Source organism: Grampus griseus (assembly GCF_964374135.1).
Source record: "Grampus griseus genome assembly, chromosome: 6".
Taxonomy (NCBI): domain Eukaryota; kingdom Metazoa; phylum Chordata; class Mammalia; order Artiodactyla; family Delphinidae; genus Grampus; species Grampus griseus.
Genome location: NC_139000.1, coordinates 90,575,837 through 90,585,966, shown reverse-complemented (window position 1 = coordinate 90,585,966; position 10,130 = coordinate 90,575,837). Strand labels below are relative to the sequence as shown.

At 56.5% G+C, this 10,130-nt stretch overlaps 1 protein-coding gene across 3 annotated transcripts; it reads left to right on the top strand.

Moving 5' to 3' along the window:
- Window positions 1-111: 111 nt before the first annotated feature.
- On the top strand, window positions 112-6,194 carry LOC309824361 (uncharacterized protein). Of its 3 annotated transcripts, none has more exons than XM_082657204.1 (6): window positions 112-697; window positions 3,318-3,517; window positions 3,989-4,121; window positions 4,618-5,102; window positions 5,197-5,280; window positions 5,972-6,194. In XM_082657204.1, the coding sequence occupies exons 4-6, from the start codon at window positions 4,738-4,740 to the stop codon at window positions 6,012-6,014; spliced, it is 492 nt and encodes a 163-aa protein (XP_082513330.1). In that variant the 5' UTR covers window positions 112-697; window positions 3,318-3,517; window positions 3,989-4,121; window positions 4,618-4,737; the 3' UTR covers window positions 6,015-6,194. The 3 variants fall into 3 exon arrangements, 2 of the variants coding, with proteins under 2 accessions (XP_082513330.1, XP_082513329.1); XM_082657203.1 differs by having other exon boundaries at window positions 4,550-5,102; XR_014296921.1 differs by lacking the exons at window positions 3,318-3,517; window positions 3,989-4,121; window positions 4,618-5,102; window positions 5,197-5,280; window positions 5,972-6,194 and adding an exon at window positions 2,173-2,406.
- Window positions 6,195-10,130: the final 3,936 nt, after the last annotated feature.

The following is a 10,130-nucleotide window of genomic DNA, read 5'->3' as shown; positions in this document are numbered from 1 at the left end:
AATTATGTGTCATCCATCCTAATGAAGGGAAGAAGTGATTTAACAAACACAGAGCAAACAGAATATGAAGTTTTGTCCTCCATTAATATTAGTAATGGATAAAGTGGGCTCCAACGCCTTCAAGGTAGCTTGAGACCCATCATCTGTGTGTCATGGGCAGGGGGATGCTCGGCCAGGATGTCTTTCTCTGTCACTGAGAAAAATTTCCATAATATATAAGGATACTTACTGAAACAGATATGGGGCATTTGGGTAATTAGGAATCGGTTAGCATATTTTTCCGGAAGCCTTGACTACAAAACGAAGATAGTAGATTTGGACACTTCCAGCTATGCAGAAGTTGTTTGGGTATTCATCTTTATGCCGAATGCAGTAAGCTTATTTCATCTCTGCAGCTTCCCATATACCATTTTCCCACCTCTGTTTTGTGTTTGGAAAGACTTTCAGAAATTAAAACTCAAGTTAAAAAGTGAGTGACGGGCTTCCCCGGTGGCTCAGTGGTTGAGAGTCCGCCTGCCGATGCAGGGGATACGGGTTCGTGCCCCGGTCCGGGAAGATCCCACATGCCGCGGAGCGGCTAGGCCCGTGAGCCATGGCCGCTGAGCCTGCGCGTCCGGAGCCTGTGCTCCGCAACGGGAGAGGCCACAGCAGTGAGAGGCCCGTGTACCGCAAAAAAAAGAAAAGAAAAGAAAAGAAAGTGAGTGACAACTTAAATGATATATGGACTATTTTGCTGACTTACAAGAGCATGCAGAATTAAATATGACCCAGTTGAAATGTTAATTTTATTTTAATGTGTATATTGGGGTGGAGTCTTAAAGGTGCCAGAAAACAAGCATTCACCCGTCCTGTTTGGAACTGCAGCACACAGGCACCTTCAGTTACCAGTTCTGTTCATTCCACAGAATCATCTTGGGAAAACATAACTGTTTTTTATGTACCTGGTATATATCTTAATTAGTTTGAAGAATTTCCCAAATACCTGTTAATATGTAGTTCTCCAATTCCAATCTTGCCACGTCCTGTACCAGTGACACAGCACATAGGAGTTTTATTTCTCTTTCTTTCTCTGGGTTGCTGAGAACCCAACGAGAGAACAATGGAATGGCATCAAAGAGATCAGGGTTCCTGACTCAGATTTGCCATAAAATAATAGTGTCCTCTTGGGAAAATTATAGTTATTCTAGGCCCCTTTGCTTTTCTTTACTTTGACAGAGCTGCACTAGATGACCCCAAGTAACACTGCACTCTTTGCAGTAGTAGCTTAGACGTTATTGGTTTTCTGAAACAAATGAAGACAGTGACACAGGAAACTGTGCAACATCTCTGTAACTATGTTTTCTTAGAGTTGCCTCCATTTTACAGATGATAAGATGGCTGAGCACAGAAGTAGGTGTTTTGACCAGAGGTTCCAGAGTAGATGGAACTGAACCACAAGTTTCCTTCATTCCTGAAGCTCACTTAGCCAAAACATAGGCTTCTGAATATTAAGCTGTAAAGCATATTATCAGTATGCTTTAAAAGAAGCGGTTCTTCTAGGATTTCTAATTACTAGCAGGCGGTTTTGAAATTCTTAGAAGATCATCTAATTTTGTGAGATTTACAGCTCTCTTTTCCTGTCAAGCAAATTGTATTAGTGCCAGACAATCACCTGAGCTTCTGGATGTTTCTCTGAACCTCTTGAATTTTTCTTCTTGCTATCTGAAATTCATGCCAGATAAGCCTTTTTGTAGAGAGCATGTACAGACTTGTCTATTTTCATATAAGAAAGCGATGCAGTGAGCCAGGTCGGGGATTAAGCCCTCATTCTCAGAGTGATGTTGAGCTCCTGGTGAAATATTATCATCATTTCCTCAGAATAGAAAAGCAGTTATCTCAAGTTTTTAATGCCATTAACTATTTATACATTTATGTATAATACATACATTTATTGTACCTACGAGGTGTGCTCTCTTTGGGAAGTACAAAGCTATTTGAGACGTAAGTTGTTCGTTTGTTTGTTTTCCCACAAATACTGTGACCCTTTGAGCAGGAAGGTCTATGTTTTACGAACATCTAGAACAAGCAGCTAACACGGTGTCTAAGATGTAGTCAATAAATATGAAATAGGTAAATGAACACATTTCTAAGGAAGGGCCAGGACATGAACAAATAGAAAATTTTCATTTTCAGTCACAAAGCCACAACAGACATAAAAATGATACAGACAACAAAGTGCTACGGTCATTCAAAGAAGGCATAGAGTTGATACAACAAGGATCTCCTCTATGGCACAGGGAACTGTACTCAATATTTTGTAATAACTTATAAGGGAAAAGAATCTGAAAACGGAATCACTGTGCTGTACACCTGAAACGGACACGACATTGAAAATCAACTATATTTCAATTAAAACCCAAACCAACAGACAACAGCAACAACAAAAAACCAGAGAGGTCATAGAAGTTCTTATGAGATTCCAGAAGAGAAGAGAAGCCAGATGAGGACGGGAGAGGAGGCTTTTGAATCAGTTCAGAGGAGAAGTCACAGAGGAACGAGTCTTTGATCTGAACTTGAGATTAAGATTAAGATGAATTAATCTGAATTAATTAAGATTGCAACACAGGGATATTACAGATGAAGGTAATCACATAAACTTACTCTACTGAAACTTGCAGAGGTTATGAGTGTTGTTCAAGATCCCAAAGCAAGTGCATTGTGGAATCAGAATTTTAAGTGAGGCCTAATGAACTAAAAACAAAGAAACACAGAAACAAGCCCTTCCTGTGACACCACGTTGCCTTTGAAGTCGTTTTTCTTTGGCGGGTTGGCAGAAACTGGTTCCAGTGTTTCTTGCAGGAATGACTGGCCACAGGACTGGGCGTCGTAGCTTCCTGCCAGGCGGCCGAAGGTCGCAGGCAGGTGGGTCACTGGGACACACGCGGAGGGGCTCCTGCCCGGCTCCCTGGCCGCTCAGTGCCCCTGCCCCAGAACGGGGGTGGGGGCCCCAAAGCAGCCTTGTCTGAGTCCCCTGCCACTAGAGAGAGTATTGGCCCAACACTTGTAGAAAACGGGGACCTTGCTGGCAGTTCAGTGGAGGGACACAAATAAATCTTTGCCGACTTTCTGCTGAAGCTCACGAGGGTTCACTCCTAAGCCTCTTACAAGGTCAGCTGCCGAGGCTGCGAGAGATGAGTCGGGGCTCGCGCTCCACCACGGGGAGATCGCTGGTTAAAGCGCTCACGAGGGAGTGAACCGCGTGTCCGCACCGACACGCACGGGCAGACCTCGTCGATGCCTTCTGTTCGGGGTATGAAGCCCTCTCCTGCCTCTTCCAGGCTCTCTAGAAAGCATGTGCAGAGCCTCCCACCCCACCCTCGGACTCCGCGGGCCACAGCTGGAGGGACCAGCCAAGGAACCGTGGCAGGAAGAGGCCAGAGGTCAGCGGGCCTCGGCCGGAGCCCGTCAGTCGGTCCCCATTCACACACCACCAGACGATCCTCTTGACCTGGGCAGTAGCCGCCAACCGACCGCTGAGGTGAGCCCGGCGCGCGCTTGGCTACCTGGCATGGCTGGGAACCCCAGGATCTCCTGGCAGAGGCGGGCATTCTCCTGGGCCGGGTCCGCGGGCGTCTGCCTGTGCAGGGCCTGAACCACCTTGGCCAGGACGATCTGGCACAGGTTGAAGAGGCCTGGGGGGCGGGAGAAAGGAGACGGGGGGCTGGCACCGTGTCCAGGCCGCGCTTTCCAGCCGGGCAGACCGGAAGCCCCCTTCCCTTCCCTCGGTCCGGCCGCATCTGGGTTGGCCTCCCGGGACTTGATGAGCTTGTCCAGCAGCTCCTGAGGGACGGTGCTGCCCGTGCCCCACCAAGACTGGCAGCAGCGCCAGGGCCTCCCAGGGCACGGCGCCCCCGGCCCCAGAGCCTTCCCTCTGGTTCTCGTCACCGGCTGTCACCAGACTTGCATGCAACGTTCTTTTCTTTTCTCTTGTCGTCTTTACGTCCCTCAGCCACGCAACGCGGTGAAGCCCTGACGCTCGCTGCCGCGTCGATACACCCTGAGAACACGATGCTCAGCGAGAGAAGTCATACACAGAAGGACACACAGGGCGTGACCCCACTGAGGAGAAACGTCCAGAGCAGGTAGATCCACAGAGTCAGCGAGTGGGTTCCTGGTTGCCAGGGGCTGGCGAGGGGACGGAGTGATAGCTAAGGGCGTGAGGGACATTTTCGGGGTGACGGAAATGGTCCAAAGCAGTAGTGACGTCTGTACAGCTCAGTAAACTGTCCCCACACGCCCCGGTGCAGCCTGTGAGAGCATCGCGCTCAGGATGAAGGGCTGACCACAGGAAGACTGAACGAGCAGTGGGTCCTGGGCCCAGACGCTCAGCTGGCGCCCCCCACGTGGGGAAGTCACGGGGACTTGCTGAGCCTCCACGGAGACTGGCAGCAGCCCCCGAGCTCACAGGGCACTGCGCCCCCGGCCCCAGAGCCTTCCCTCTGGTTCTCATCACCGGCTGTCAGCAGACTTGCAGGCAACATTCCTTTCTTTTCTTTTGTCTTTTTCCAAGGCAACTCTTGAGTGCATGTATTTAACATGCAGGGAACCAGCCCTGACTCCTTGATCTGGGTCTTCCAGCCTCTAGAGCCTCGAGGACATCCATTTCCGTTATTTACGCGCCCAGTGCCTGGGGTCTGATGATGGAAGCTGACACCGAGGGCGTCACCACGTGCGGGGTGATGTCAGTGGAAGAATCCCATGGCGAGGGCCTGCCTGAGGACCACGCACGCCCGGGCCCTCCCCGCCCCCTGCCTGCAGCCCTGCGCCTGGGAGCGGAGCTGGTGCATCGCGTGCCCGACGTCGTGGAAGTTGGTCTCCCGCTCATCATGCTGCAGCAGGGAGGGCAGGTTGGGCGTAGGCTTGGTGAAGTTGGCCACCATGGCCGCGATGGCGATCTGGCAGCTCCCATCGTGCTGTAGGCAGCCCGGCTGCAGGCCGAAGCAGGCCGCGTGCCCGGACTTCCCCACCCTGCGGAGGGACGTGGATGGGGCCCCGCTTCCACAGAGGAGCCCCGGCCCACGGCCGACAGGTTCCCCCACACACGCACCGAGGATAGAGATCAGGTAGAACTTGCCGATGGATGACCTTGCCCGAGGCCGCGTCCCAGACCGTTTAGAGCCTCACGTCTTCGTGACACATGCTGGTGCCCTCCTCCAGGTCGAAGGTCAGCCCCAGCAGCTCCTGGGAGATGCCCAGCAGCCCGCGTGTGAGCGCCTGCATGGGGAAAGCCTCATTGAGCAGGTACTGGTTCACGTGGTAGCGCGTCTCCTCCCCCGGTTCATGTAGTAGCGCAGGTCCCAGGCGTTGATGGGGCCCTCAAAGTGCAGGCCCCGCCTCTGGCACTCGGCCTTCTTTAGCTCCAGGATCACGGCCGCTCCTGCTCCCCGAGGGGCTTCAGCTTCTGGGCCAGCTCACCTGCGCGCGGAGGGGAGAGGCGCGGCTACGTCCCTGGGGCGGCCCCCCCAGCCACCCCCGACCCCGCGCCCCTCGAGGCAGAATGAAGGGTCTGGGAAGGTGACCCCCAAGGACTGACACAGTGGGGTCTCCGGTCAAGGTCCGCCTGACCCCGTCCCCACTGGGACTCAGGGGGAGGCGGTGTTACCTAGGACAGTGGCCACCACCTGGCTGGTCTTGTCCATGTTCATCTCCAGCACGGAGTCAGCATGCGTGCGGAACCCCAGCAGGCGGGACTTCAGGGCCTGCAGCCTCACCAGCTCCCTGAGGATCACGCAGTTCTCCTGGAACCCAGAGACGGAAGGCGCTGGGGACCGAGGGCCACGGGCCTCCCCGCGGGCCCCCGGGCCAGGTCTCTGCAGGCGGGCAGGGCTCCCCAGGCCACTGGCGGGCACAGCCAATCCCCCTCCCTCCTCCTCCTGGCCCGGATTTCTAGACACTTTGGTGCTGTCCTAACACGTGGTCTTTATGAACACAGGTCCTTTTGGAACCAGAAACGGCATGAACGTGATGGGCTCTAAGGCCAAGGGCAGGAAGAAATGCGGCCAGTCTTTCCAGGAGCCACCAAGGGGCCTCCCCGGGCTCAACAAGACAAACACGGCTGCCGTGCAGACAGTGGCTCAACCCCACGGCGCCCGAACACCCAGCCCCTGGACGGTGAGACAGCTGTTGCTGCAGGTGGCCCGTGGCTCACTGATGAGGCCCGGCCCCAGGCGTACGCCACCTTCTCTGGGGCCACCTCTCCGGTCTGCAGTGGGGTCTCCTGGGAGCCCCCAGTCACCACGGGACCAGCGTGGCCTGTCTGTAGCCCAAGAAGGTGGGGACACAAGACTGTCCCCCGTGCCCCCCGCATCACCCGCGAGGCCGAGCAGCACCAGTGGTGTCTGCGGGGAAGATGAAGGGCTCACGCACAGCCCCCATCTACAGAAGCACAGACTGCAGCCACCTGCGCTATGGAACAAACACAAGTGTCCACGCAGGACCCGATGTCTGACTGTCAAGGCCATGCCCGGGCACGGTGAGAAGGTGCATCCCCCATGCAAGCCACAGAGAGGGGATGGGGGCGGCATCTGCAATTCTGAGCTCATCGGGCATCACCCCAGAGGGAAGGGAGAGGGAGAGAGGTAGACAGAAGTACAGAGGGAGAGAAAGAGAGAGGGAGGGAGAGACGTCTCTCCCTTCCCTGGGGGTTCTCTAGTGCAGCCAAGGCTGAAAACCACTGCATTTTGGAGATGGGTCCTCATGGAAGAGTTAGATAGTAGCTCAATGGCATTATCGACACATACTAAAAAGGCCCCAAATCTTGGGGAGTCAGGGAGGGGAGTGTCGGCTGCCTCGTAAACGGGGAGAGATTGGGCATCAGGGGAGGTGCCTGTGCAGCCTGCGCCCAGGGCCCCGCAGACTTCATCTCCCAGCGGTGGTCCTGGGCTGGAAGTCAGCGGGGAGGTCAGGCTGTCCAAGCATCAACGTTGACTTCAGGGCTGATCTAAAAGGCGCCTGGTGTTTGTTGAAGCAGAGAAAAGAGAAAGCAGGAGGGAGAGGATGGGAGTGGGAGGGGGAGGGAGCCCCCCTCCTCAGCACTTCTACCGCTCTCCCTCTCTCTCCCTTCTCTCCCTCTCTCCCTCTACCTCGCTGCCTCTCCCTCTCCCTCCATCTTCCCCTGCCTCTCTCCCTCCCTCTCTCCCTGTCCCTCTCTCTCTCTCCCTCTTTCCCTCCCCCTCTCCCTCTCCCCCTTTCCCTCTCCTCTCCCCTTCTCCCTCTCTCCCTTCCTCTCTTCCTGTCCCTGCTTCCCTGTTCCGCACGCTCTGGCTCTACCTCTTTCCCTCTCCCTCTCCCTCCACCTCCTTCCCTCTCTGGAGAGGGAAGAGGTGAGGGGAGAGGGAGAGAGACATGGAGAGGGAGGGGGGAGAGGGAGAGAAGATGGAGAGGGAGGGGGAGAGGGAGAGACAGATGGAGAGGAGGGGGGAGAGGGAGAGGATGGAGGAGGGAGGGAGGGGGACAGGGAGAGAGAGATGGAGAGGGAGGGGGAGAGGGAGAGAGAGGGGGAGAGGGAGGGGGGGAGTGGGAGAGAGTGATGGAGGGAGCAAAAGATGTCTCTCCTCCCTCTCTCCCTCTCCCTCCCTCCTTCTCCTCCCTCTCCCTCTCGCTCCAACTCTCCTTCTCCCTCCGTCTCTCCATCTCCCTCACTCCCTCCCAGAGAGGCAGAGATAAGGCAGAGGGAGAGAGGGAGAGGGAGAGATGGAGGGAGAGGGAGAGGAGGAAGAGGTAGAGGGAGGGAGAGGGAGAGGGAGAGAGGAGAGAGAAGAGGTCTCTTCCTCCCTCCCTCTCCCTCTCTCCTCCTTCTCTCCCTCTCTCCCTCTCCCTCTCTCTCTCCCTGTCCCTGTTTCCCTGTTCTGGTCTCCCTCTCCCTCTCTCCCTCTCCCTTGTCTCTGCCTCTCCCTCCATCTCTCCCTCCCTGAGAGGGAGTGAGGGTGAGGGAGAGATGGAGGGAGAGGGAGTGACAGAGGGAGGAAGAGGGAGAGAGGAAGGGAAAGGGCGAGGGAAGGAGAGGGGAGACGGAGGGAGGGTGAGAGAGGGAGAGTCGGAGGAGAGAGGGAGAGGGAGGGAAGAAGAGACCATATTCCCTCTCCCGGTCTCCCTCTCTCTCTCTCTCTCTCTCTCTCTCTCTCTCTCTCTCTCTCTCTCTCTCCCCCCCCCCCCCGTCCCTCTCTCTCTCATCCTCTCTCCCTCTCCCTCCATCTCTCCCTCTCCCTCTCTCCCTCTCCCTTATCTCTGCCTCTCCCTCCATCTGTCCCTATGTGGGAAGGAGTGAGGGAGATGGAGACATGGAGGGAGAGGGAGAGTTGGTGGAAGAGGGAGAGGGAGGAGAAGGAGAGAGGGAGGGAGAGAGGGAGAGACATCTTCGCTCCCTCCCTCTATCCCTCTCTCCCTTTCCCCCCTCTCCCTCCCTCTCCTCCCTCCCTCTTGTGCTCTCCCTCTCCCTCTTTCCCTTTCCCTCTCCCTCCACCTTCTTCCGTCTCTGGAGAGGGAAGGAGGTGGAGGGAGAGGGAGAGGGAAAGAGGGAGAGGGAGAGCGGAACAGGGAAACAGGGACAGGGAGAGAGGGAGGGAGAGGGAGAGAAGGAGGACAGAGGGAGAGGGAGGGAGGAAGAGACCTCTTTCCCTCTCCCTCTCCCCCCCCTCCTCTCCTCTCCATATCTCTCTCCCTCTCTTCCTCTCCCTCCCTCTCCCTCCATCTCTCCCTCTCCCTCTCTCCCTCGTCTCTGCCTCTCCATCTCTCCGTCTCTGGGAAGGAGTGAGGGAGATGGAGACATGGAGGGAGAAGGAGAGTTGGTGGAAGAGGGAGGGAGAAGAAGGAGAGAGGGAGGGAGAGAGGGAGAGACGTCTTCGCTCCCTCCCTCTATCCCTCTCTCCCTTCCCCCTCTCCCTCCCTCTCCCCCTCCCTCTCCTGCTCTCCCTCTCCCTCTTTCCCTCTCCCTCTCCCTCCACCTCCTTCCGTCTCTGGAGAGGGAAGGAGGTGGAGGGAGAGGGAGAGGGAAAGAGGGAGAGGGAGAGCGGAACAGGGAAACAGGGACAGGGAGAGAGGGAGGGAGAGGGAGAGAAGGAGGACAGAGGGAGAGGGAGGGAGGAAGAGACCTCTTTCCCTCTCCCTCTCCCCCCCCCTCTCCGTCTCCTCTCCATATCTCTCTCCCTCTCTTCCTCTCCCTCCCTCTCCCTCCATCTCTCCCTCTCCCTCTCTCCCTCTCCCTTGTCTCTGCCTTTCCATCTCTCCGTCTCTGGGGAGGGAGTGAGGGAGATGGAGAGATGGAGGGAGCGGGAGAGTGGAGGGAGAGGGAGAGGGAGGAGAAGGAGGGAGGGAGAGGGATAGAGGGAGGGAGAGGGAGAGAGGGAGAGGGAGGGAGAGAGGGATAGAGGGAGGGAGGGAGAGAGGGATAAAGGGAGGGAGGGATAGAGGGAGGGAGAGACGTCTTTCGCTCCTTCCCTCTATCCCTCTCTCCCTCTCCTCCTCTCTCTCTCTCTCCCCCCCTCCTGCTCTCTCTCCCTGTCCCTCCACCTCCTTCCCTCTCCAGAGAGGGAAGGAGGTGGAGGGACAGGGAGAGGGAAAGAGGTAGAGGGAGGGCGTGCGAAACAGGGAAACAGGGACAGGGAGAGAGGAAGGGAGAGAGGGACAGGGAAGAGGGATGGGGGAGGCGGGAAGAGGGAGGGGGGAGGCGGGAGAGAGACGGGGGAGACAGAGGAGGTAGAGGGAGGGGGAGGGGAGAGGGAGAGTGATGTGGGAGAGCGAGGGGGAGACGGAGGTGGAGAGGGAGTTGGGAGAGGGTCGGGGAGAGGGACAGGGAGGGGGCAGAGGGAGGGGGGGAGGGAGAGAGGGAAAGAGAGTGACGCAGAGGAAAGAGGGAGAGGGAAGAGAGAGAGAGGGGGACAGAGGGAGAGGGAGAGAGGGAGGGGGAGAGGGACGAGAGGAAGCAGGGAGAAAAGAGAGAAAGAACACACCATGTACATTTCTGTCAAATGACACCGGGGATCCTTACACAACCAGGAGAAAATAACACAGCGAGGCTCTTTCTCAGCTGGAACTGGAACTGCAGATGGGGCGAAACACCACCAGGGTGGCCACACATGTCCAGCTGCCGCCCC

Coding starts and splice junctions, on each gene's coding strand:
- LOC309824361 (XM_082657204.1), top strand. CDS start 4,738: ATGGCGAGGGCCTGCCTGAGGACCACGCACGCCCGGGCCCTCCCCGCC. Junction 5,103..5,196: donor GCACCGAGGATAGAGATCAG/GTAGAACTTGCC, acceptor GCCCTCCTCCAG/GTCGAAGGTCAGCCCCAGCA. Junction 5,281..5,971: donor GGGAAAGCCTCATTGAGCAG/GTACTGGTTCAC, acceptor TTATGAACACAG/GTCCTTTTGGAACCAGAAAC.